General features: G+C 49.3%; 2 protein-coding genes across 3 annotated transcripts in view; one reads left to right on the top strand and one right to left on the bottom strand.

Moving 5' to 3' along the window:
* LOC129708748 (sodium/potassium-transporting ATPase subunit alpha-2) overlaps window positions 1-2522 on the top strand; it is a 28124-nt gene extending 25602 nt beyond the window's left edge. The window contains exons 21-23 of the mRNA XM_055654712.1: window positions 78-179; window positions 1314-1405; window positions 1783-2522. Of these exons, the coding sequence (XP_055510687.1) occupies window positions 78-179; window positions 1314-1405; window positions 1783-1811 (223 nt within the window). The 3' untranslated portion in view covers window positions 1812-2522. The remainder of the gene's footprint in view (window positions 1-77; window positions 180-1313; window positions 1406-1782) is intronic.
* A 2854-nt stretch (window positions 2523-5376) lies between these two features.
* Window positions 5377-25856, bottom strand: dcaf8 (DDB1 and CUL4 associated factor 8). Of its 2 annotated transcripts, none has more exons than XM_055654711.1 (13): window positions 25650-25856; window positions 20288-20373; window positions 14945-15666; window positions 12984-13124; window positions 12281-12375; window positions 11680-11790; window positions 11441-11513; window positions 11248-11305; window positions 8936-9043; window positions 7347-7477; window positions 6778-6897; window positions 6493-6609; window positions 5377-6362 (listed from the first exon to the last, which is right to left on the bottom strand). In XM_055654711.1, exons 2-13 carry the CDS (start codon window positions 20334-20336, stop codon window positions 6246-6248), a joined length of 1842 nt encoding a protein of 613 aa, XP_055510686.1. In that variant the 5' UTR covers window positions 20337-20373; window positions 25650-25856; the 3' UTR covers window positions 5377-6245. The 2 variants fall into 2 exon arrangements, with proteins under 2 accessions (XP_055510686.1, XP_055510685.1); XM_055654710.1 differs by lacking the exon at window positions 25650-25856 and adding an exon at window positions 24916-25133.
* Window positions 25857-27291: the final 1435 nt, after the last annotated feature.

Here is a 27291-nt window from a genome sequence, read left to right as displayed (position 1 = left end):
GCAGTTGCTGAGAGTTACAGCAATAGAACGAGTATTTCTCCAGCTGCTGTATTTCATCTCGCTGTCTCTCTGTCCAGAAATAAGATCCTGATCTTCGGCCTCTTCGAGGAGACTGCTCTCGCCGCATTCCTGTCCTACTGTCCAGGAATGGATGTTGCCCTTCGGATGTACCCCCTGAAGTAAGTCCTCGTCTCCATTCCAACGCAGCAGAGATAGGGAGAGTGGAGAGGATCAAGGTCAGTGCTAAGGAGGGGCACAGAGGATGGAAGGAGTTCTGGAAATACTGAGGCGTGCAGGGGCTAGACTGGGTTACAGAGATAAGGAGCGGTGTAAAGGATGGAGGGGGTTTTAGAGATAGGGAGGGGTGTAGGGGCTGGCGGGGTCATGGAAATAGGTTAGGGCTGGAGGAAATCACTGAGGGGTATAGGAGATCGAGGGGTTTATTGAGATGTGAAGGGGTGTTGGGGATCAAAATAGGTTACAGAGATAAAGAGGTGTCAGGGTCAGAGGGGGATTCACAGAGAGATGTGTTGGGTGAGAGGGGCATCTCTCCCTCCCCTTTAATCCCACCCCTCTATAATTCCCCATTCTCAACCTTCTTCACTCTCTCCCTCCTTTCCAACATCCTGTTCTCCCCCCCTCCCACCTCACTGTATTTCTACACTATATTTCTCTCATAGCACTCTTCCTCTCCACAACCCTTGCCACCCACATTCCAGCTTTCTCCTTCCTCACTACTGCTTACTCCCTTTCTCCCACATTTTTATCCCCCCCCCACCCCCATTCCTATCCCTCTCCCTATTTCTCCTCTCACCTACTCATGCACATCCCACTGTCCACACACTCCTCTCCATCTCTCTGCACTCAATCTTGCTCCCTCTATTTCCCCCTCCTTTCCTCTGCTCTTCTCTCCCCCTCCCTCGGCGTTTCCTCTCTCCTCCCTCTCTATCCCTCTTTTCCTCCATTCCCTCGTCATTCCCTTCCTTCCTCCGCACTCCTATCCCAACATGCTCTACCCGCTTCCTCCTTCTGTCCACTCTCCACTCCCTTTATTCCTCTGCTCTGCCATCTCCTCCCTCCCTCTGTGCTCTCTTTTCCCTTCCATTACTATCTCTCCACTTCTTTCTCCCTCTGCTTTTTATCCTCTCAACTTTGTTTTCCCACCATGCTCTCCTTTCCATTTCTCCCTCTGCTCTCTCTTACACTCTCCCACTCTTCACTCCCTCTCTCCCTTCTGCACTCTCCTCTTTCCTCCTCCACCCTCCTCTCGTCTTCCTCTCTCTCTCTCAACCTCTCACTCTTTCTCTCTCCAGACTCCCCTGGTGGTTCTGTGCCTTCCCCTACAGTCTCCTCATCTTCATCTACGATGAGGTCAGGAAGTTCATCCTACGCCGACACCCTGGCGGTGAGTCGCGGTTGCTTCCGGAACCTTCCCCTGTGACGTGCCTGGCGTGGGAGGGTGGCAGGGATGGGTGCATGGGGGTCAGGAGCAGGAGGCTGGGATGTGGACCGAGATGGCGAGGTGGCGATGGAGACGTGACAGCCAGCTGCCCCTCTCTGCTGCCAGTTGCTAGAAGCATCGTACCCTAATGGGGGTGGGGGGGGGGACACGGGACGGAGGGGCAAAGATCGACGAGGGGCAGCACCAGAATTGCTCCATCCCCTCCCATAGACATTCTGCCACTGACATAGATGGGATGGGATGAGGTCAGCCTGTGCGCTGTCGTACACTGAGGTATGAATTTCGGGCACTGACTTTCTCCTCTCCAAACTTTTCTGCAGGTTGGGTGGAACGCGAGACGTATTACTGAGCGACCTTCACCCAACTTACACCGTTGGTCCCCCTCCCCACCAAACTACACAATGCCCTTTCCTTATCCCTCAATCTCCCCGTCCCTACTTCCCCTCACCATCTACTCCAAACCCTTTAGTACCCTTCCCAGCACACTCCCCTCACTAAACTACCCATTCGCTTCCCCCTCCCCTCACCATCCACCCCACACTCTCTCCACCACCCCTCCCCAAACTCACTCTCCCACCCCAACCATCCACTCGCCTCTTCCTCACACCCTCCTGAAACTACTCCCCTCCTACTACCATTCCCTTCTCCACCATATTCCCTTCATTACTCCTCCCCAAACCCATTCCCCTTTTCCCACTCATCCACCTCCCAAAACTGTCTTCCCATTTCCCATCCCTAACTCGCCTCCTGTCACCATCCCTCCCCTGGAGGAACAACGGAGGCATATTGCTGATCTCTGCCCTCCCCTCACCCCCTGTACCACCTCCTGCCTACCATGGCAGCTCCTCTGCTACTCCCTTCACCTTCCCCGCCACACCCACATGTACTCTCTGGTTCCTGACATAATTTGGAGCCCCTCCCTCTGCTCTCGGTATACCCCCACCCCACCCACCCATCCACCTACTAACCTCCTCCCTCCCGCAGACCATCCCCCACAGCCGGAGTTTGCAGACCAACGGCAGGCCTGCAGTGATTGGAAATAAAATGATTTGTTGATGTAGGATTCAAGTCTCATCGTGTGTCTCTGATGAAGGTGTGTGCATATGAGGGTGGCCTCCTCCTCCTCCTCCACTGGGTGGGTTGAACAGCCTCCTGTTGTGCTTGCACGGCCGATTCAAGGAGCTGATGGGCCTCCTCTACCAGCCCTGTAGATTCAGGAATATAAGTGCATAGAAAAGGACAGATGACATTTAAGGTCAGGACCCGAAGGTCAGCCGAGGACAATGGCTTGTGTTTCAGGTGGCTTTCCCAATGCACCAATTCTTGGAAAACATTAAGGTGGTCAATCCCCCGGGCCCGATGGGATCTAGCCCAGATTGTTGAGAGAGGGATGGGAAAAGATAGATGGTACCTTAATAATAATTTTAGCAATGCTCCAGTCTTCCAGGACCTCATCTGTGGCTAAAAAGGAATACATTAGAGGCAAACTAGGAAATGATATGCCAGTGGGAGGGAAATTGCTGGAGAAGATACTTATGGACAAAATGTACGCATCTGAACAAGCAGACTTGTTAGGGATAGTCAGGATAGGTCTGTACGAGGAAGTTAATAGCTCACAAACTTGACTATTTTAATGAAGCAACAAAGATGATTGATGAGATAAGGCGACGGTGAGTTGCATACATAGATGGCAATAAAGCTTTCAACTGTCCCTCATGGTTGGCTGATCGAGAAAAGGAAGTAACGTGGAGACTTAGTGGATTGAATTTAACATTAGTCAGAGGGTAGTGGTGGAAAAATATTATTCTGAATGAGTCTGTTGGGCTGGTGATCTGCAGGGATCACTGTTGGGGTGGGTGCGATAAAGTATATAAATAATATGGACAAAAGTGTAGGTTACACAAAAAAAGCTGGAGAAACTCAGCGGGTGCAGCAGCATCTATGGAGCGAAGGAAATAGGCAACGTTTCGGGCCGAAACCCTTCTTCAGACTGATCGGGGGCGGGGGTGGGTGGGGACAAGAAAGGGAAAAGGAGGAGGAGCCCGAAGGCTGGGGGATGGGAGGAGACAGCAGGGGGGCTGAGGAAGGGTAGGAGACAGCAAGGACTACCAAAATTGGGAGAATTCGATGTTCATGCCCCCGGGGTGCAGACTCCCCAAACGGAATATGAAGTGCTGTTCCTCCAATTTCCGGTGCTGCTCGCTGTGGCCATGGAGGAGACCCAGGACAGAGAGGTCGGAGACGGAGTGGGAGGGGGAGTTGAAGTGCTGAGCCACCGGGAGGTCAGCTTGGTTATTGCGGACCGAGCGGAGGTGTTCGGCGAAACGATCGCCCAACCTCCGCTTGGTCTCACCGATATAGATCTGCTGACATCTAGAGCAGCGGACGCAATAGATGAGGTTGGAAGAGATGCAGGTAAACCTCTGTCGCACCTGGAACGATTGCTTGGGTCCTTGAACGGAGTCGAGGGGGGAGGTAAAGGGACAAGTGTTGCATCTCTTGCGGTTGCAAGGGAAAGTGCCCGGGGAGGGGGTGGACCGAGAGGGAAGGGAAGAATTGACAAGGGAGTTATGGAGGGAGCGGTCTTTGCGGAAGGCAGATATGGGGGGAGATGGGAAGATGTGGCGAGTGGTGGGGTCACGTTGGAGGTGGCGAAACTGACGGAGGATTACTTTTTGTATGTGACAAAAAGTATGGGACAAAAGTGTAGTTGGGCTGATTAGTAAGTTTACATTTGGCATGAAAATTAGCAAAATGGTGGATAGTGAGGAAGGTTGTCAAAGGATTCAGCAGTAGATAAGGGCAGTTGGAAATATGGGCAGAAAATGGAAGATGAGGTTTAAATCCTGGAAGGCGTGAGGCGGTGCATTTTGGGAGGTCAAATGCAAGAGGAAAGTAAACAGTAAACGTCAGAGGGTCTTGACCCAAAATGTCACCCATTCCTTTTCCAGAGATGCTGCCTGACCCGATGAGTTACTCCAGCGTTTTGTGGCTGATCTATTGTCCATTTTCATCCCCATTTTCCTGCCTTCTCCCCATAACCTTTTGACACCCTCACTAATCAAGGGACTATCAATCTCTGCTTTAAAAATTTCCAATGACAGCCTCCACCACAGTTTGTGGCAATGAATTTCACAGATTCACCTCCCTCTGGCTAAAGAAATTCCAAATTCCTCCTCATCCCCATTTCAGTGAACCAGTTGATGTGGATGAATTTGGAATTATAGAAGCCTTTGAAGGGTGGCGCCGAGATTATTACAGGGGAATTTTGGGAGTCACTGCACTGACATGGATTGAGGAATTGAATTAACAGGAAACACAAGAAACTGGGACATCTTTTTTTTTTGGGGGGGGGGGGGGGGGGGGGGCAGGCGGAAGTGCGATGGGGAAATAAAAATCTGTTCCAAAACCCATTTGCTCAAAATGATTGGTAAAGATCAAGTGCAAGATATTCAATGGGTGACAGGCTGCGAGGAGGATATGGGCAAGCAAAATGAACACGCAAGAACTTGGTGGATGGAATATAACGAGGGCATGCACTGCTCAAATGCAAGAGAACGTGTCCGTGTTCAAAGTGCCTATTGGTCCATCTGCATTCCGTTTCATTTTTTTTTTGCTTCCCCAACACTGAAGAAGGGTCTCGGCCCAAAACAACACCTATTCCTTCTCTCCAGAGATGCTGCCTGTCCCGCTGAGTTACTCCAGCTTTTTGTGTCTATCTTCGGTTGAAACCAGCACCTGCAGCTCCTTCTTACACATCAATACTCTCACCCCCTCCTCGCCAGGCAGAGAGGGCCTGCACCTTCTCACCCTGCTGGGCGGTGGTCTCTCACCCCCTCCCCTCTCTGCGGGCAGAGGTCCCTTGCCACCAGCCCCAGGTGGAAGGGATAAAAAAAAGAAACACAGGAACCCAGTTCATTCAATGCGGTTTTTAATTGCAGTCTAAATTCAAATCCATCAAAATTGAGAACGGGCAAAAACGCATAAAGCAACAAGCTATACCCCGTCACGGCATCTGTAAAGCATTTTTCAAACCTGCTGTTTGACGCCCCCCCTCCCCCTCCCTTCCCCATACCCCAAACTGCAGGCTCAAAGAGCGGGTACACAATGAAACCCCGGACATGCCCTAATGGGGGTAAGAGGGTGTGGGGAGGGAGGGAGAGGCTGCAGGAAGGATCCTCACCCCACCTCCCAAACTATAAACAGTTTCTCAACATAGAACTTTTTAAAATAAATCCCCCCCACCTCCAAAACCATAATTGACGAGCTTCGCAGGGACGGGCGTGTTTCTGGATATACAAAACTTAGAAAGTCGATCAGAAAAATACTGTGGCGATTTGCACGGGTCAGTAACCGAGCGAGAGAGAAAATGAAGGCGTGAAAGAGAGAAGGGAAGGAGAGAAGGGAAGAGAAAGAGAAAAGAGGGGAGAAAAAAAAGAAAAAGAGAGAGAGTAAAGAGAGAGACTGTGAGAGGGGGAGAAGGGAGGGACCAGACAATGGGAGAGCAAGGAGACAGGAGATGCATGAACACACACACAGATACTTCCACCCCATTGTGAACAACTCACACACACACTCACACACAAACAGGAATAGTCAGTGTGTCAATGCCAGTGTGCAGGTCTGTGATAGCGGTCTCCCTCTGCCTGTCTCCCTGTACATCTGCCCTCACCGTCTTAGTGTCTCCCCGCCCCTGTAGAGAGTTGTGCTGCCAGCCCCCACGACGCCTCCCCATCCGTCCGAGAGCATCTGTGCGGTGTGTGGGCGTCTCTTGTCCCCTCCCTCAGGAGGGCATACACTGGACCCGGTCGGGTCCGTCCTCCTCCTCGTCCGATGTTTCCGAGGAACTTGACGTGTCGTCAGATTCATCCTCCGGCGCAGAGATGGGCTCCCGTCGCCGCTTTGGAGCGGGAAAGAGAAAATATAAACGCAGAGTTAGAAACAAGGACAAGTCTAATCTGACTGTCACCAACCACCTCTCCTCCTTCCGCCGTGCCATGCCGTGCCGTGCCCGGCTCCATTGCACTTACCTGCCGATGTCTCCGCTGGCGCAGGTGGTGCATGAGGAACCACAGCATGTGGCTGTCAAAGAGTTCAGTGTGTCGCAGGCAGTCTTCATCCCGTTCCCGCTTGTTCCTCTTGATCACCTGTGGAGGGAGGGAGGAAGGGGGAGGAGTGGAGAGAGAAATCAGAGCAAGAAAGGAGCCAAACAGGGTCGGAGCAAGGGGCGTGCAGTGTTAGAACATAGAGCCCATGAGTCTCGGCCCAGCTGGCCCCAGGGCGGCAGCGGGTCTGTGCGTGGGGCGGGCCCTTACCTCCGTCAGACCCGATAACCCGTTGCCCGCTTCCGAGGTGGGGGCCCAGATCTTGACGTCATGGTCGAGGCCACTGGTGGCCAGGACAGGCAGATGTGGGTGCGGCTCCAGGCAGTTCACCTGGAATAGGGGCGAGGGGAGGAAAAGATAAAGAGCAAGAGATGGAGCGTTAACTCAGGAACCAGATGGTGAGGGCCTGCGCATGCTGAACACAGCCGAGGGTGGGGGGGGGGGGAAGGGTGAGCAAGCACAATGTGGCCAAATGAGGGAGAGGAGCGCAGACATGCGACGTGGGGTGCAGTCGAGGACGGGCGCATCGTGCAGCTAAGTGAGGAGGGTGGGGCGCACAAATGGTGCACGGTCATGGCTCTTCTGAAGCTGAACCAACGGCTTTGACAAGTACTGGGAGGAGGGGGAGAAGTGCTCGGTTGTCAGAATATTTAACACCACTCCCCTGACGTTAGGACATTCGCAGTTCCCACCCAGACTGTGGGACGTGGTGGAGGTGGACATGGCCTCTTGAACGTGCGCTGGATGACTGCGTGGGTTGGACGGGCTCTGGAACTCACCACTCCCCCTTTGTCGCCCTCCATGAACTGCACAATCCGGCACGACAGCTTCTCCCACAGGAAGATGTGGCCGCAGTCACTGCCGCTCACCACAAACTCGCTCTTCGGCCCATAGAAGTTCACGCCTTTCACTGGATGGGCACAAACAGCGATCACAGACCCCTCAGGGGAAAGGTTGCTCTGTCCCGACAAGAGAGCACCAGGCTCACCTATGAACCATCCATCTTGTCTCCCTACCACCACGCTCTCCTTTCCAACGCTGGTACGGTTCGCTGCTGATGCTGCAACTGACCCTACCTAGCAGTTTCTGAACACCCCCCTCTGCGAACTAAAGTTGTCCCTTGGCTCTCATCTGCCCATCGCCTTCATCGTTCCCAAGTCCCCTGACAACCGGAACAGCCTCTGCGTGCACCCTCCCTGGTTTTAATTCCCTCCATCTCATTACTTAGTCACATCCTAACCAAGGTGAAAACAGCCCCAGCTCCTCCAGCCCCTCCTCCCGGGACCACCTCTCCGTATTCTCTCCAAACCACCACATCTTTCCTCTAGTGCGGCGCCCAGAACTGGACACGACACTCCAGTGATTTATAAAGGTCCACAGAGATGTCCGTGCTCTTGTCTTCTGTATATCGAACCAAGACACCCAACGCTTTATTCTTCTTTTGGCAAACAATATGTATATTCTTTCTCATCGCTTCCCTCTTGAAACACAAGTAAACCATTCAGAGCCTGTTCCACCAGTCATCACGATCACTGCTGTTCTTTACTCTCAACTGCCTTTTTCTTCACAAACTCTAAATTCCCTCAGTGTCCAGAAATGTATCTACCATTTTTTGGAATGAACTCAGCAACTGACCCACCAGACACTAGACTCTAACCTCAAGACAACCCTCCACTACCACCCTGATTCTTTCCACTAAACCAATTTCGAATCCAGTTGGCTAGCTCGCTTTGGATCCCATCCTAACCTTTCCAGACTAGCCTACCGTGCAATCCCTTGTCAAAATTGTCCGTGTAGTCGAAGTCCGTGTGGATAACATCTATTCCTCTACCCATGTCAACTTCATCACACATTCAAACATTTTGCCCTGACTGTATTGCCAACCCCAAAACCCAATGTCCCGCACTCAATTTGCAGCCAGATCTCAGCACTGCAACTTTCCTTCATGCCTTTGCAATTAAGCAAATCTCTGCATCTCCATTCTTCCTACTAGAGTACACAATCTCTACCTCCACCAGCATTATACTCAGTCTGCCAGATTTTTGCCTCCTCTCTTTGTAGTTTAGCTTGCTACCCTACCATCTTGGTATCAATAAGCCTAACAAGCTTGCACAGCCCTTTCATCCATGAGATTGTTGTAAGACTGAAGGGCCGGTAGCCCTCCAGTAATAATGGCTCACCCCACACTGCCTTCTGTAACTGTATCCCAAGCTGTCTGAGCTAATAAATTACCTCAAAAACTTCCCGAATGTCAGCAGGTCAAGCCAATTCAGTCAGATCTACCTGATATTCCACTGGATGTGTCATAGAAAGGGAGGTGCACAAACAGAAAGGGGGGAGGGGGGGTGGGGGCAGAATGGCAACTTACCTGTGGCGTTATTCCGGTGACCTTTGTAGCGCTTGACATAGTCAGCTCCGTCACTGTGAAATGAATTGAAGAGATAGATGTCCTCATCGTTGTAACTCGCCAACAAGTCTGCAGAAGATAGAGAGGACATTTATTGGAGACATCTCAGCACAGCAGCAATGAGGACGAGACAGAGGCTCATCTCTTTGTGGATTGTGCATTTGCAAAGACGGCCTGTAGAAGGATGCAAAAGTTTGTCCAAAACAGCTGTTTAAAGCGGACTCTTTGATCTGTGGCCTGTACTGAGGGAGGTGACCTAGACAAACATGTAGACTATACCCAGGGAAGCATGGAGAAATGACCTGGTTTAAGATTATACCACATGGAAGCCAAGGTGAGCAAGCCAACTGGATTGAAAATTGGCTTGGAGGGTAGCTGTGGTGAGGTATTTTGTGGCGAGCTGTGGTGTGATTGATGGCCATAGTGATGGGTCCATTGTAGTTTGTTATCTACAGTAACAATTTGGACGATAGTGTAGATAACATTGTTAGTACATTTGCAGATGACACCAAAATTAGTGGTATAATGAACAGTCAGGAAAATATCCAAGTTTACAACAGGATCTAAATCAGTGAAGGTGGGCTTAGGAATGGAAAATGGCATTTGACTGACAAGTATGAGGTGTTACACTTTGGTGTGTCAAACCAGGCAGAACCTGCACAGCAAGATCCCAGTGAACCCTGGAGATTGTTGTAGATCAAAGAGAAATATGGGAATACAGATGCATGTTTCCCTAAACGTGGCGAGTCAGGTGGACAGTGTGGCAAAGGCGGCTTTTGGAACACTTGCATAAATTGGGAAGTGAATGGCGTATAAAAGTTGGCACACCATGGTGTATCTCTACAAGTCATTGGCGAGATCACACTTGGAGAACGTGTCACTTCCAGTTGCCTGGCTTTGGGAAGGATGTCAAAGTTAGGAAACAGTACCGAAAAAAAAAATCTGGATGTTACCTGGATTTGTGGGTTTGAGTTACAGGGCTGGTTAGGCTGGGACTTTTTTTCCTTTAGGAGCAGAGAAGGCTGAGGGGTGACCTTATTCAATTGTACAAGATCATGAGTGGTGTGGACAAAGTGAACCTTTTCCCAGGATTCAAAAACTTGCAAACATACCTTTTAGGCAAGAGCAGAGGTTTAAGAGGGATTTCAGGGACAACTGTTTCACTCAGAGAGTAGCCCGTATCAGGAATAAGCTTCCAGAGGAAGCTATAGACGCAGACACAATTATGACTTTAAAAATACATTGGACAGATATGTGGATAGGAAGGGTTTAGAGGACTAGGGGCCAAATGCAAGCAAAGGGGTCCTGTAGCTGGCATGGACAAGTTGGAGCGAAGAGCCTGTTCCCGTGTTCTATAGCTCTATCATTCTGTGATTATCAGGTTTGGTGAAGAAAGCTCTTTGGTCTGCCCAATAATTGCTCGACTTTCAGTGCGAGACTTCGTACAGGAATACTGCCAACTGGCACCTTCAGGGTGCAGGCGATGTGCTGAGGGACACACTGGAGCTCAATGCAGCCAATGCAGTCTTTGTGGGGAATCACAGGTCCTTCCGCCACCAGACGTTGAGGGACTAAACCCTTTAAAAACACCTCTCAAACACCATGTTCTGTATCCCCAAAACAATCCACATGGTGGCAGTGGTGCTCTGTTTATAGAAGCTACTTACATTACAAATGCATACAAGTAATGCTACTTGAGAGACTGAACCGACTACAAATGCAAAGAAAGGCATGCACCATTTGTTTGTGTTTCTTCCATATATTTTTATGAATAAAATTATTTTCAAAACATATCAAAAAGGGGGAAATCTTTGCAATTCTCTCCTTTGCAACCTTGCACCCCAATTGGTTCCATCTCGATATTGATTGTCTCATAGAAACATAGAAATTAGGTGCAGGAGTAGGCCATTCGGCCCTTCGAGCCTGCACCGCCATTCAATATGATCATGGCTGATCATCCAACTCAGTATCCCGTACCTGCCTTCTCTCCATACCCCCTGATCCCCTTAGCCACATCCAACTCCCTCTTAAATATAGCCAATGAACTGGCCTCAACTACCCTCTGTGGCAGAGAGTTCCAGAGATTCACCACTCTCTGTGTGAAAAACGTTCTTCTCATCTCGGTTTTAAAGGATTTCCCCCTTATCCTTAAGCTGTGACCTCATCTGCCCTCTGCTCCAAATCTCCTACCACGTGAGAGATGCCAGACCACTCGTCTTGCTTCCCCTTCCCTGCAGCCCATCATCACCACCCACCAGCTCCAGCATGCTCACCTGAGCCATCGTGGCTGTAGACCAGACAGGTGATGTTGGCTTTTGAGTCGCTGTTAACCTACGGGGATGAGAAGGGAAGTGTTGGAAAGAGTTGCGAGAGGGTGAAGTGGGGAAGAGATAGCAACAAGCAGAGCCCGTGAGTGCATCGCCCGCGCGCAGCCAATGTCGGCATATGGAGACAGCGAGCAATTACCAAGTGATGGGGGCAGAACTTTTTCAGGACACCGTTGTTTTCATTCTGGTTTATTTTACGTTGATCGTAGATCCTGGAACAGCAATAGACACAGTCTCAGTATGTGCTCAAATGTGAGAATGCGTCACTATGTATGGGGGGGGGGGAGAAGGGGGGGGGGGGGGGGAAGGGGGGTGTTGGAGAAGGGGAGAGGGACAGGTTGAGGAGGACGGGAGGGAAAGGTGGAGGGGGATACCCACCTAAGGAACTGGTCCCGGCCTCCCACAGCGAACTGGTGCGTGTTGGAAGGGTTGACATAGATGGTGTAGAGGCCCACCTTCTTGTCCTTCTCCTTGGTGACAACCAGTTTCCTGCAGGGGTTGGGGGTTGCCAAGGTAAATGCAGGAACACAGAGAAACCGCTTGGTTCAAACAGGTCATCCATCCAGTGGCCACAGACCACCCCTCCAGAGGGGCACTGGCCTGTCCCACTGCCCTATGCTCCTCAATATCAGCACTCCCCCAGTAAACTAACACTCCTCTGATGCCACCCCTCCCCTCGTATCCCAAACACACACTGTCCCGCCCCACAACTGCTTCCGACCAAGAACGGGGTCCAGCCCCACTCCTCCCAAGAGACCTGCCACCACGCAGAGCCCTGCCCCACCCATTGACACCAAAGAGCTGCACTGGCCCACCACCCTAGCATTCCCACATCGCCTCTTCCCATGGACTACACTGCCTCCGCCCCCCCCCCCCCCACCTCCTTGCCTGGCAAATCCAGGGGCCCTGCCGTCACCCAGCACTAACTCAGCACCACTGCTCCTGCTGATAACCGCCCACCGTGACCTCCCCTACTCACGATGCCGGCCTCTCCTGGCGCAGGTCGATGGTGAAGACCACGGCATCTTCCCCTGCCGATAGGAAGGTGCAGGGAGAGTCCGGCTCAAGCGCTAACTGTAAGCACAAGAGAATCCGCCAATGTTAGGCAGCCCACCTGCTCCCAATGCCCATCTTTGCGCCCCCCCCACCCCGCCACACCCCTGGGAAGTTTGGGGCAGTGGGCACGCATTAGTGGGAAGGGCCAAAGGACATGTGGACACTAGGGGTCGATCCACATAGCAGTGGGCGGGGGAGAGAGAGGTCAAGTCAACAAATTCAAAAGGGCTTTGAGAGGGAGATGGGCTCCACACCAGGAAGAACAGCTGGAAGCGAGTGTTGGGCCTACATTCTTCCTCCCACTCCGCCATAGAGGCCTCACAGGGTCGGTGCGGGGCTGAGAGTTCCCCTGATTGTGGCGTCTAGAATCAGGGGTATGGGCTCAGAATTTAAAAAATAGGATACAAATCTTCACAATTTTCTCGCCCTGATTTAGGCGAACGATTAATATATTTGGATTACGAGGGAATCAAAGCCTACAGGGTTAGTGCAAGAGAGTGGTGCTGAGGTACAATGATCAGCCGCTAATGTGTTGGAGCGCGAATGGTCCAACAGGCCTATATCTCTTACGTTACAAGCCATGCCGGAGTTAGGGGTGGGAGTAGGAGGGCGGAGAGAACACCAACCTTGTGCGCGGAGCCCTTGTGCTGCGCTACTCGCTTCGTGGACTTGCAGCACTCAGTGGCGGATAGCTCAGCGACACGGATCTGACCATCACGGGCACACATGGCCAACGTGGAGTCTCCACTGTTCGGCAGGAACTTGGCCTGGAGACAGAGGGCGAGAGAGACTCCACAATTATTCAACGCAGATGTAACACGGTCAACAGGACCTCCCCCGTGACTTACTGACCCTCATGTTGAATTAATCGCGGCTCTGTTCATTGGAAAAGAGTATGTAAACATAATAAAGCACCATAAATCCTGGAAGTTGAAACAAGGGACACAAAGTCATGTCCATAAGTAACTGGAGCAGATTTAGGCAATTCAGCCCAATAAGTCTACTCTGCCATTCAATATTGTTTTGCAAAATCTTTCTCTCTCAACCCCATTTTCCCGCCCTCTCCGCATAACCCCTGATACCCTTCCTAAATCTCTGCTTTAAAAAGACCCAAAGACTTGGCCTCCACAGCCAAACTGTAGCAATGAATTCCACAGATTCACCACCCTCTAGATAAAGAAATTCTTCCTCATAATCTTTCTAAAGGCATATCCTTTTATTTTGATGCTGTTCTACTCTCCCACATAGAAACATCCTCTCCACATCCACTCTATCCACGCCTTACACTATTTCAACGAGGTTCCCCCTCATCCTTCAAGTGCCTAGTGAGTACAAGCCCAGAGTCAAATCAACCGCTCATCATACGTTAACCCAATCACCCCAGGATCATTCTCGTAAACCTCATCTGGACCCTCTCCAATGTCAGCACATCCCTCACAACAACTCACAATACTCCAAATGTGGTCGGACCAGTGCCTTATAAAGTCTCAGCATTACATTCCTGCTTTCATGTTCTAGTCCTCTTGAAATGAAAGCTAACATTGCAATTTCCTTCCTTACTACTGATTCAACTTGCAAATTAACCTTTTGGGAATCCTGCACCAACACTTCCAAGTCTATTTGCACCTCATATTTCTAAATCTTCACCCCATTTAGAAAATAGCTGACTCCTTTATTCCTACTGACCACACACTTTGCTGCACTGTATTGCATCTGCCACTTGCTTGCCCGCTTTCCCCCAACCGTCCAAGCCTTTCTGCAGACTCCCTGCCTCCTCGAAACTATCTTGGTATCATCTGCAAAGCCACAATTCCATCAGACAAATCATTAATATGCAATGTGAAAAGTAGTGGACCTAACCCTGACCCCCTGCAGAACACCACTAATCACCAGCAGCCAACCAGAAAAAGTTCCCTTTATTCCCATTCTTTGCCTTCTGCCACTCAGCCAATCTTCTCTCCATGCTAGTATCTTTATCAAAGGTCTTCTGAAAATCAAGTAAACACGGGGAGGCACGGAGGAGCTAATGGTAGAGTTGCTGCCTGACAGCACCCGAGACCTGGGTTTGATCCCAACTACAGGCGTTGTCTTTATGAAGATTGTACGTTCTCCCCGTGACCGCATGGGTTTTCGCCCGGTTTCCTCCCAACTTCTAAAGACGTACTGGTTTGTAGGTTAATTTGGCTTTCGTAAAAATTGTAAATTGTCCCTAGGGTGTGGGATAGTGCTGGTGTATGGGGATTACTAGTCAGCATGGACTCGGTGGGGCGAAGGGCCTGTTTCCACACTGTATCTCTAAACTAAACTTCCACAGACATTCCTTTGTCTTTTCTGCTATTTACCGCCTCAAAGAATTCCAACAGATGTGTCAAGCAAAATCTCCCCTTCCTAAAACGACACCGACTTTGAATACGAATGCTCACCAGGGAAAGAACATCACATTGACTGCTCAGGGACATGTTTAGATATGAAAGCACTGCTTCAAATACTCACCATCGAAAGTCGACGTAAACATCCAGCCAACTCTGTTCTGCAACATTTTCTAACACCCCTGTACCCACCCCGAGCACCAGCCTGGCCTCCTCACCTGAAAGACATTGCTCTTGTGGCCGCTGTCGAACTCCAGGACAGGCTTCCGTCGGGCCCAGTCCCAGATGACCACCTTCAGGTCGTCACTGCCGCTGGCCAGCCAGGTGCCACGACGGTTGAAGTGCAGGGTGTTGACACAGCCGGTGTGACGCTCCAGGCCATGCTGCAGGCGGAAGCGCTCTACGAAGGCCCGCGCCCCGCAGGCCCGATACATGAAAGCCCGGGGGTCCCGGCCGATGGCTCGCCCCCCCAGAGCAGGGGCTGGGCACCAGGTGGGGAGGGGCAGGGCCTCCACCTCGGAGTTCACCCAGCGCTCCAGGGCTGCCTCTTCCTCGGAGGAGTCCTGCTCCCGCTCTGCCTCGCTGCTTGCTCCACGTTTGGGACCACGCCGGCGCAGGTGGCTGGGGATTTCCACCCGGCCCTCCTGCATCTTCCTCTCCTCCTCCTCATCATCCTCCTCTTCATCCTCCTCCTCCTCCTCGATGGAGTATGTGCCCGTATCTCCCAAGGACTCTGTGTCATGCTCGTCAGAGCTGTCTCGTTCGGCTTGCCGCCGGCCCCCGTCCCCGGCTCCTGCCCGGCTGGCACGATTCTCCTCCTCCGCTTCCATCATCTGCTCTTCCCCAGTTAGGCTGAGGCTCAGGTCAGATGCCTCCACCTCAATACCAGACGAGTTTTCCCGGGTCTCCTCCGTGTCTCCTGGGCTGCTGCACAAGCTGCCTGTAATAGGGGTGATGGTGAGGGGGGGAGAGAAAAGGTGGGGAAGAGAGGGCAAGGTCAGGGCTCAGGCGCTCCACTGCACAGCTCCCACACTATTTGGAGCACTTGGGACAGCCAGAGGTTGTCCAACCCCTGGATCAGCACATACCAGCACTTTCCACTCATACCAGCAGGCAGTTCAGTCCCTCTCATGTACCCCAGCCTAGAGTAACATAACAGGTCACCCACCCTCCACCTACTCATTCCTCAGACTCCCATACAGACCCATCCGTCTCTGCGACTTGACGGCTCCTGTCAGGTGAATGATCTGCTGAAGCAAACAGAAACAGCTACCGGGAGGTCAGGTTGGTTATTGCAGACTGAGCAGAGGTGTTCGGCGAAACAGTCTGGAACTCCCTCAGTACAAAGCGGAATAAAGCGCAAACCCAACAGTAATTGATGATGCATTCCACAATTGGAGTATGTAGAACACGTACTAGAGACATTCGGCTCATCGATTCGACCTGGTCTTTATGATCCCCTCAAGCCTCCTACAATTATTTCTTTCATTGTGACCCTCCATTCCTGCTCCCCATGAATGTCTCAGCCATACCCTGCGGCATTCTCATCGCTTCCGGCAAGCTCCCCCAACAGATTACTGAAAACCTACATTATTTGGACTTGGTTGGACATGAAGTTCGCAGACGATTTAAAAATAAACTAGCCATATCATTGAGAGCAAGGGAAAGGCTTCACCAAGATAAACAGTAAAATTCAAATCATGTTGAACCCTCAGGACCTGTGGCAGCTGGACTAGAAAATATTGCAGATTATTGGATTATTGCCAAACACCCAAACATACTGTTATTATAATTTTTAAAGAAATTGCACACAGGCATAATAAACGTTCCAGTTGTGTGGTAAGTATGGAGACAGCTCCAGTAAATTCACAGGAAGGATTATGAAAAGAGGTTCAAGCGAACCCCTACAGAATCAGTGGGATTTCCAGACAATGGGATAGGGGATTATCACCTTTTTCTGACAACTTTCTGCAAACACATTTGATGCAAGGAAGCCCAAGGCTGAAGAAGGGTCCTGGTCCAAACGTTGCTTATCCACGTTCTCCAGTGATGCTGCCGGACTTGCTAAGTTACTCCAACAATGCGTGTCCTTTTTTGTAAACCTGCATTTGCAGTTCTTTTTGTCCAGCACAAGGCAAGGACTTATGGAAGGGACAAGATGGCAAGGAATTACACCACAAGTCCGGGTTGGGTATTGATTGCTTGTTGAGAGGAAATACACGTTCACTGATCAATGGCAAGAGGCCTGTTCTATTTAGACTTTAGAGAAACAGCATGAAAACAGGCCTTTCGGCCCACCGAGGCCAGGGCGACTACACGCACACTATCCTGCACACTAGGGACAATTTACAATTTTTTAAAACCAAAGTCAATTAACCTACAAACCTGTACGTTTTTAGAGTGTGGGAGAAAACCAGGGTACCCGGAAAAAGCCCACACAGTCACAGGGAAAACCTAAACTCTGTACAAACAGCATCTGTAGTCAGGATCAAACCCAGGTCTCTGGTGCTGTTAGGCAGCAACTCTACCGCTGTGTCACTGTGCTTCCCTTTCCATTTGGCCTTTCATTTCTGCTTCTGCAGCTTCACTTGGCATTTCCTTTATCTGTTCTGGTGGTTGCATTCCCAAAGAACTAATATATTGACAAACACTATTTCTCTTTCATGGATTTCATTGATTCTGCTTAATTGTATTGAGATTTTCTAAACTTTGTAACAGCTCATTCAGCTGCCCATCTGCCACCCTAAACATTCCCTCACCCCTCCCTAAACATCAATTGGCCATTTAGGCCTGCCCTACTTGGTGATTAAACTATTGCGGAAGATTCACCCCTTTGTTAACTGAGGCTCAGAATAAAAAAGCAGGGAGGGAATGTTGGAACCATGTGCATCACCAGATGTTGAGCTGTCTTCTGGAACTGCTGCAGTCATTTTGGTAGTGTTAGTCAGTTGCTTTTGGAGAGGGAGTTCCAGGATTTGGTTCTGGTCACGAAGAAGGAACAGGGATATATTTCCCAGTCAGGATGATGTGGGACTTGAAGGAGAACCTGCAGGCAGTGGAGCTCCCCTGCCCCAATTCTCTCCTTAGTGGTTAAGGTGATGGGTTTGAGAGGTTCTGTCGGAGCTGCCTGTGTGAGAAACCACAGTGCATTTTGAAGATGGTGCATACTACAGCAACTGTACACTGGTGGAAGAGGGAGGAATGTTTAGGGAGGGGAGACAGAATGTTTAGGATGATGGATGGGCAAGCCGAGTGAGCTGTTAGAAAGTTTAGAAAATCTCAATGCAATTAAGATGCAACGCACCACTAATCCTTGCACAGAAACAACCCTTCACCATCACTCTCTGCCTCCCATCAGCAAGAATTGGATTTGGATCCAATTTGCTAACTTACCTTGGATCCCACAGGCTCTAACCTCTTGGACCAGTCATCTACAAAGGATCTTATTTATTAAAGGCCTCATTCAAATCCACAATGACTAAACGATACTGGAAATATCTGCTCAAGGATATAGAGAGCTGGGCAGAGGTTTTTCAGCTGGAGACTAACACAGTAAAGTGCAAGCCCTCCACTTCAGTTGGAAAAATAGAGGAGAATGGTACCTAAACTGAGAGACGACGGGACATTAGGGTGCCTGAGGGACATTAGGGTGCCTGAGGGACATTATGGTGCCTGAGGGTAAAGAAAGCTTTTGGTGTGCTGGCCTTTATAAATCAGAGCATTGAGTATAGAAGTTGGGATGTAATGTTAAAATTGTACAAGACATTGGTGAGGCCAATTCTGGAGTATGGTGTACAATTTTGGTCGTCTAATTATAGGAAGGATGTCAACAAAATAGAGAGAGTACAGAGGAGATTTACTAGAATGTTGCCTGGGTTTCAGCAACTAAGTTACAGAGAAAGGTTGAACAAGTTAGGGCTTTATTCTTTGGAGCGCAGAAGGTTAAGGGGGGACTGGATAGAGGTCTTTAAAATGATGAGAGGGATAGACAGAGTTGACGTGGATAATCTTTTCCCACTGAGAGTAGGGAAGATTCAAACAAGGGGACATGACTTGAGAATTAAGGGACAGAAGTTTAGGGGTAACACGAGGGGGAACTTCTTTACTCAGAGAGTGGTGGCTGTGTGGAATGAGCTTCCAGTGTTGGTGGAGGCAGGTTCGTTTTTATCATTTAAAAATAAATTGGATAGTTATATGGACAGGAAAGGAATGGAGAGTTATGGTCTGAGCGCAGGTATATGGGACTAGGGGAGAATACGTGTTCGGCACGGACTAGAAGGGTCGAGATGGCCTGTTTCCGTGCTGTAAATTGTTATATGGTTATATGGATCTGGGTGTATGCAGAACACAGGATGGTATCATGGGGTCAGCAAGCAAATCCCAGGGCAGGATTACCAAATGTATCACAGTTTGGTAATGGCAACTGCTCTGCCCAAGACTGCAAGAGTTGTGAATGCAGCCCAGTCCATCAAGCACACCACCCTCCAAGCCATCCACTCCATGTATGCTTCACCACTTGCCCCGTGATTTGCTTGCTGACCTCACATAACATCCTGTGCTTGAAAATACCCAGATTCCTCTGCACACCAATGTCCCATTGTCTCTCTCAGTTAAGGTAACATAACCAACGATCATTCACATCCCAATCAATCCTCGTCCCCTTTCTCATATGGCAGAAGATACAACAGCTTGAAAACACATACCAACAGATTCAAGAACAGCTTCTTCCCCACAGTAGACTCTTGAACACACTTCTCTTTTGCTGGAGATGAATTTTCCAATTTTCCAATCTGCGGCCCTTGCATTTTTTAAATCTGCACTTTCTTTGCAGTTGGAATACTATGATCTGCACTGCTTATTTCTCATGCACTGCGTGATGCACTCACATATGATATAACTTGCTGAGATATCACACAAAAGATAGCTTTCCACTGTAGCTCACTATTCATGACAGGAGCAAAATCAATACCAAAAAGGTGAAGGAGTGTAACATTAGGGACCTCTTGCTCCGATTGTATAGGGCACAGGTGAGACCACTTTTAGGACTCCTTATTGACAGAGACTATTCAGAGAAGGTAGATTCTGGATACGAGATCAAGCCCATTTCATGGGAGTTTAGAATGAGAGGTGAAACAGAGGAGGAATGTGGTGGATTGACAAGGTGGCCGTAAAAGAAGTTTCCCCTCGTGGGGGAATCAAAACTAATGGGCTACCCACTTAAGTTGGGAGTTCAGAATATGTTTTTTGTAAATCTTTGGAATTCACCCCTGGAGTGCTCAGGGGGCCGAGCCATTGAAGGGATTTAAGACCAAACAGGGCAGATTGGTCCGAAAAAACAAAGTGGAGCTGTGCCAGCCCTGCTACTGAAGGGCCAGTAGGTGGAAGGTTGAATAGCCCGGCACCTGCGCCTATCACTGATGGGAAAGTTTTGAGAAAACCAGGATCTGATTTACTTTCGCCAAAACAATGACCGACTCCCCACAGTGGGACCTGCCAGTTCGAGGAGGACAGCATCAAGGTGATCTGAGCAAGACAGGCCAATTGTAGACACCACCACCTACCGCTGTTGAGGTCCGATTTCACATCCAATTCTTCGTTCTTATCTGCCATGTTGTCTGTGTGCCTCGAAATGGCAGCCGTGCAGATCCTGAGAGGCAGAAGAAATAACAGGGATGAATGTTCGCATACGAAAAGGTGCTGGGTTTCAGCACCTAAGTTACAGAGAAAGGTGAACAAGATAGGTCTTTATTCTTTGGAGCGCAGAAGGTTAAGGGCGGACTTGATAGAGGTCTTTAAAATTATGAGTGGGATAGACAGAGTTGACGTGGATAAGCTTTTTCCATTGAGAGTAGGGAAGATTCAAACAAGAGGACATGATTTGAGAATGAAGGGACAAAAGGTTAGGGGTAACATGAGGGGGGAACTTCTTTACTCAGAGAGTGGTAGCTGTGTGGAATGAGCTTCCAGTGGAAGTGGTGGAAGCAGGTTCGATTTTATCATTTAAAAATAAATTGCATAGGTATATGGACGGGAAAGGAATGGAGGATTATGGTCTGAGTGCAGGTAAATGGGACTAGGTGAGAGTAAGTGTTCGGCACGGACTAGAAGGGCCAAGATGGCCTGTTTCCATGCTGTAATAGTTATATGGTTATAAAAATCCAGCAAACCCCAATCTTGCTCTAGAAGAAAAGGAAAGGCCAATCGACCCCACAATCATGCTCCATGGGAATGTCAGGCTGCCATTTTGAACTCCAAGGCACCAGATAAGTTATGAGTCCTCTAATTTTCTTCGACCCACAATCTGTACAAACCATTGTCCAACAAAACCCATCATCACAACTTGGTAATCACCAAAAGGATTTCCACATTGCCCCAACAACCCTTCCCACGCTTGCCATTCACAACTGCTCATAGCACACACAACATTTTGGCAGCAGAGGATACATTCATATTTGCTTCCCCCTTTGCCAGTGGGGGTGGGACAGAGGCAGTAAGAGAACTGGGTAGGAAGTTCCAGAGTTAGGCAATGGGACTGGAGATTGCAGGGCAGCACAGTGGCACATCAAGTAGAGCTGCTGCCTCACGGCACCAGAAATCCGGGTTCGATTCTGGCTTTGGGTGCTGTCCATTTGGAGTTTGCATGGTCTCCCTGTAATCACAAGGGTTTCCTCCAGGTGTGCCGGTTTTCTCCCACATCCCAGAGATGTGCAGGGTGATTGACCTCCGAATTGGTGCTAGTGCGTGGGGAGTGGACGAAGTGGCAAAACATAGAACTGGTGTGAATGGGTGATTGATGGTCAGCATTAACTCAATGGACCAATTCTCATCTCTCAAAACAAAACCAAATTACTACCGGTGGCACTTATTTAGATGAAAGGAGAAAGGAAGAGGAGGAGCCTGAGGGCTGAGGGACAGCTGAGAAGGGGAGGAGACAGCAAGGGCTACCAGAAATTGGTAGTCAATGTTTATGCCGTTAGGGTGCAAACTGCGCAAGCGGAATAAGAGGTGCTGCACCTCCAATTTCCGGTGGTGCCCAGGACAGAAAGGTCGGATTCGGAATGGGAGGAGTTGAAGTGATGAGCACACCTGGAGATCAGGTTGGTTAATGCGGACCAAGCCTACGCTTGGTCTCACCGATGTAGATCAGCTGACATCTAGAACGCATGCAACAGATGAGGTTAGAGGAGATGCAGGTGAACCTCTGTCGCACCTGGAACGAGTGCTTGGGTCCTTAAATGGAGTCGAGATGGGAGGTAAAGGGTCAAGTGTAGCATCTCTTGGTTGCAAAGGAAAGTGCCTGGGGATGGGGTGGTGCGGGAGGGAAGGGATTCCATTTGGTCCTTGAATGCAATTAAAAAGTCTCTCACGTAAGTTTTAATTTGCGCCCAACTCCTCATAGGCTGAGGAAATCCCCAAGCACTCAAGAAATAATAATATTTTTGGATCAAATCCGGTGGTCCAATGAAGGAGGAGAGCCAAAGCTCCCACAAAATAGGCTATCAAGATTTTTAACTGACGTTTATCTGTTCCTGGCAAGCTAACTTCCCTGTCACATTATTGATTCTCAAATTTATTAGTGAATAAAATACAGAACGAAAAATAAACACATTTTACACACCCTGGACTGGATCTTGTCTATCAAGCAGTGGTGATATGGTCGTGTGAGGTCACCCGCAACATGTCGCCAGGGGTCGCCTGTATGGTCGTGAGAGGTCTCCTATGGTCGTGGGAGGTCTCCAAAGAATCATAGTGTCTTTCTGGTCGACGCTGAATTTTCAACATGTTGAAAATTTCGGCGACCTGTCACGGGTGCCGGCAGTCGCCTGTAAAGGTCGTGTAAGTGGGACCGGCCCTTTAAGGTACAAGGAGAGACTAGATCACTTTTCCCTGAAGCAATGGCAGCCAAGGGGCGATCATATAGAGGTTTATAAAATTACACGGAATGCAGATAAGATGGATTGTCCGGCTTTTTCTCAAGCTAGTGCTATCCTAAACTAGATGGCACAGGTAGGAGAATGGTTTAAAAGGGATCCAAGCTGCACAATTTCCCAAACATTAAATGGTGGATAAATGGAACAAACTACCAGACTAAGTACCACCAGACTATGAGGTAGAGGTGGGTACAATGACAATATTTAAAAGGAATTTAAGCAGGTAGATGAGCAAGTAGGTTTTAGAGCACTATGGGTCGAACTCAGGCAGATGAGAGGGGTTTAGATAGGCATCACAGATGGGCTGGGCAGAAAGACTCATTCCATGACCTACCTACTACCCAAAATTTTAAACCATTGCCCCCTCAACCCCCTCCCTCCACCACCTGATGGAAATAGAATCCCTGTCTCCCCTTCTCTCCAAGTCATAGGTGGATATGGGGAGTGTCCTGTAACCATCTTTCCGCCTAATGTTCTTTCTGCCTAATGGACCCTGGGGCCCTACCTGCTTCATCAACCCCTCACCCCATAGGCCCTGCTGTTCACTGCGATTTACACACATGCACCCCTCTGTCTCACACACCATTTACAGGTGTCATCAAGTCTATGGGGTATCTCCTTGTTCCCTCAGCCAGCTTACATAGTTCTGCATTAAATTTAAAGACATGACCGATTACAGATGCTGGAATCCAAGCAAAAAGCAGACTGCTGGATGCATTCAGCAGGCCAGATGGCATCTGTGGAAATGGACAGATGACGTTGTAGATCAGGAACCTTCTTCAGACTGTGTTCCTGAGCCCGCTGGTTTTTTGCTCCATATTAAATTTCATTAGGTCCCACAAATAGCCAAAATGCATCAGTCAAAATGTACATAGGAAGCTCCAACAACCAGAAGTCTTGCCTAGAACAGTCACACATATATTAAAAAAAACATGTGATTGTCATTAGCTGCTTAAGAAGGAACTGCAGATGCTGGAAAATCGAAAGTAGACAAAAATGCTGGAGAAATTCAGCGGGTGAGGCAGCATCTATGGCGCGAAGGAAATAGGCAACGTTTCGGGTCGAAACCCTTTTTCACTCCGAAGAAGGGTTTCGACCCAAAATGTTGCCTATTTCCTTCGCTCCATAGATGCTGCCTCACCCGCTGAGTTTCTCCAGCAATTGTCTATTGCGACTAGCTAATGTTTCCTGGACTGAAACCTTTACAATTAACCCATAATGCAAAGTTCTGTTGACAATTAGATCAGCCGTGAGCTGACTAAATGGCAGAGCAGGCCTGAGAATCTGAGTAGCCCACACCAGTTCCTGACCCCCAATTTTAAACTACAATCACATAATTGACCTACTTACTATCAGCGACATACTCCAGAACTCCACCTGGTATACTGATATATGCCATACAGGTGCCCCAGAATGATTCCACCAGGCAAGTCCTGCAAGACCAGGACGCAGCTGCTACTAAACAAACAGTTGGGCCCTCTCGGTGAAGCTGCTCGCCCTACCAGCCAATCTTCTGCAGTGCTCCCAGGACTTGAAACAGAGACACCATGTTCAGGAAGTGACCACACCAGAAACCATGTTGTAAGCCCTCCAGACCACCTCAATGAACAGGACGTAGGGCCGTCATGGTGAAGACCATGCCAACCCTTCCCAGACTGGCCAAGTAGTCACTCCCTGCGACTTCCACTTCTACCTCAACCCACTACTCCCTATTAACATCAAAAAGTTATGAAAGAGTCAGCTGTAGTTGAGCCAGCCAACCCTTCCAGCCATGTCCTTGCCAGTGATCCCAGGGCAGGACGAGGGTGAGCACCAACAGGAATTGACCTTGTTGTCCATCCCAAAGGGCCCGATGGTCCCAGTCCCTCCAGTGAATCTCCTGTGGTGGCATTCCCAGAACAGGAGGCAGTAACCCTAGCAAAATCCTCTCAGAAGCCCCAACGGGCACCACATGAACACACAAATCCTGCTCTGGGGTTACTACTCTGAGAGCTGGAAGCAGAGGCACCACAGATAGGAGAAAAGGTTGCCAAGTACTTCCAGAGAACCTGCCAGCCATCCCATTCCCTGGCCAGCCAACCACCCATAACTGCGCTCCTCAAGCAGGAAACTGGAGGGCATCATACAGGAAGTGACCCTGCCAACCTCTGCCAGACCAACCTGCGACCACGACATGACCCTTGGTCCTCAGCCCAAGACGGGACACATGTCAAGCATCATTAAACGGTCAAAAGCAGAGACATCACCCCCAAACATACCTTCCACCCCCTCCCACAACACTCCACTTCTCCACAGGCTTCAGCACGGATATAATTGTATTTTCTGCTGCTGTGCGCCTTCTGGAAGCTTCTGGGGCCTTTAACCCCTTCCCCTAGGGCCCAGGCCTGAGATTCCAACTGCTCTGCTTGTTGTTGTTGATGTTGCGTTGTCCCTCCGCCGCCATCTTTGTTGCGGGCGACCTGGCCCCGCCCCCTCCCTTCAACCGTCGCCTGCCAGTAACGCTGATTGACAAGCGGCCCCTCAAAATGGTCGCCTCAGTCAACAAGAGGGCGCAAGGGGAGGACAAACAAAATGAAAATAAACTACAGGAGTCTGCCCGAAGTCTGAAACAAAAAACCGAAAGATATGGGAATACTCAGAAAGCTAGACATCATCCGTGAAAGAGAAATAGAGCTAACGGTATCGGTCCAGAGTTAATGGCCGGGGTATTGATGAAGAGCATCGCCCCTCAACAAGATGGCCGGGTCCCTAAAAATGCCCCTCATCAAGATGGCCGTCGCCCCGGAACGATGCCCCTTATAAGGATGGCCGCCGATCGAAGTGATGCCCCCTAACATGGTATCCCAGCCCAATTACGTAATTAATTTTGATGATACAAGATAACATTCGCTTTAACACAGCTATCGACCATTTTCACATGTGAAATAATAATTAAAGAAGACGGTAGAATCGAAGGAGATGAAGCCTATTAACTGTCAACAACGAATATTACTTTCCCGTTGAAGTCTCCTTATTCCCTTCTTCTCGGTCCTCTTGCCGTTCTCTTTATCCCTTCTTTCGCCGCTGGGAAACATCAGCGGCGTAATATATTTTGAAACTGGCTAATTCTGTTAAAAGTTCAGTACAACAAGTCTAACCGTCGGAGACAAGCAACGTCACTTCCGCTGTCGGCCAGTCCGCCATCTTTGTGCCGGTCAGGGGGTCCGGTTCAATTTGCCCGTCAATCATCAATCAACTTTATTGACATATGTTGATCGTAACGATTTCACGAACGAAACACTCTGCTTCATGTTGAATTGTATTTAAATGTGCTTGCAATACTCCGTGAGAATATTTTACACGGCAGGCGGTATTGAGAAAGCCTCCGGAGCACTCACAGACCACTAGGAAAAACATCACATCCTGTTTACATTCACGCTGCCATCTTTGTTTCTCTTTTTGCATATCCTCATCACGACAGGATTACTTCGTGTCTCTCACACTTAATGTTATTGATGAGAAATGTGTCAACAGAGGCAGAGCTCAGCTGAAATGCAATGTTTCCTCCCATTACAATGTGACCCTTTCAGACCAACGCCATATTTCACCTAAAGTATAGGATTTTCATAACCCTTTTCACAAACTCCACAAGGTGCTTCAATCGCTGCGAAAACAGCTTTCACAGATAAACTACATGATACGTTCATCTCGTCTTAAAAAGAGGAGCCTGCTTAGCGTCTGTGCTTTCCAAATCTGAGGGATAAGATATGTGCATTTGGATAGATGGGCTGATTAGGGATAGTCGACGTGGTTTTGTGCAGTGAGATTGTGTCTTACGAATTGCATTGACTTTTATGAAGAAGTAATCTTTGTTCTGCTTGGTTTCTTGGTCCTCCAAAATATTCCAACAGGAATTTAAACTGGAGGTGGTGAAGGGAGGGATTAAGCCAGAAAGGGTTATTCAAATAATCAAAAGGTTGATGGGGTCAAAACTGTAGACGTCGTTTATATGGACTTCAGCAAGGCACTTGATAAGGTTCCATATGATAGGCTACTGCAGAAGGTTAGTTTTAGTTAATTTTTAGTTTAGTTTATTGTCACGATGTACAGTGAAAAGCTTTTGTTGCATGCTGTCCAATCAAGGGATTACGAAGGGGAAATCATGCTTGACTAATCTTCTGGAATTTTTTGAGGATGTACCTAGGAAAATGGACAAGGGAGAGCCAGTGGATGTAGTGTACCTGGACTTTCAGAAAGCATTTGATAAGGTCCCACATAGGAGATTAGTGGGCAAAATTAGGGCACATGGTATTGGGGGTAGAGTGCTGACGTGGATAGAAAATTGGTTGGCAAACTTGAGCAGGACAAACCCCCATGGTCACCTGTGGGCAGACAGTGTTAGTGTACCGGGGCTGAATTTTCTTGACAGTCCCTTCTTGGAATAACTGTTGCTGCCTGCACGTTTTGTGGGATTGTACTGTGCAGTAAGTTAGGGAGGTGCAGGAAGCAAGTTCCAAGATTCATACCCAGTAACGATGAATGAGCAACAGTACATTTCCCAGTCGGGCTAGGGGGGGGGGGGGGTTGACCTGGAGGTGGTGATGTCTCCCTGCCGGTGGAATTGCTGGGTTGGGGGAGGTGGGACCAGAGTACCC

The sequence above is a fragment of the Leucoraja erinacea genome, chromosome 24 (assembly GCF_028641065.1).
Source record: "Leucoraja erinacea ecotype New England chromosome 24, Leri_hhj_1, whole genome shotgun sequence".
Classification (NCBI taxonomy): Eukaryota; Metazoa; Chordata; class Chondrichthyes; order Rajiformes; family Rajidae; genus Leucoraja; species Leucoraja erinaceus.
Note: the sequence above shows the minus strand (reverse complement) of the source record. Positions and strands in the feature narration are given on the sequence as shown.

What these genes read in the sequence shown, in the direction of transcription:
- dcaf8 (XM_055654711.1), bottom strand. Translation starts at nt 20,336, where the DNA reads ATGGCAGATAAGAACGAAGAATTGGATGTGAAATCGGACCTCAACAGC. An exon ending in AGTTCTGCCCCCATCACTTG is followed by an intron (nt 11,306 to 11,440) that starts GTAATTGCTCGC and finishes TCATCCCCGTAG; the next exon opens with GTTAACAGCGACTCAAAAGC. An exon ending in GGTTATCGGGTCTGACGGAG is followed by an intron (nt 6,610 to 6,777) that starts GTAAGGGCCCGC and finishes CTCCCTCCACAG; the next exon opens with GTGATCAAGAGGAACAAGCG.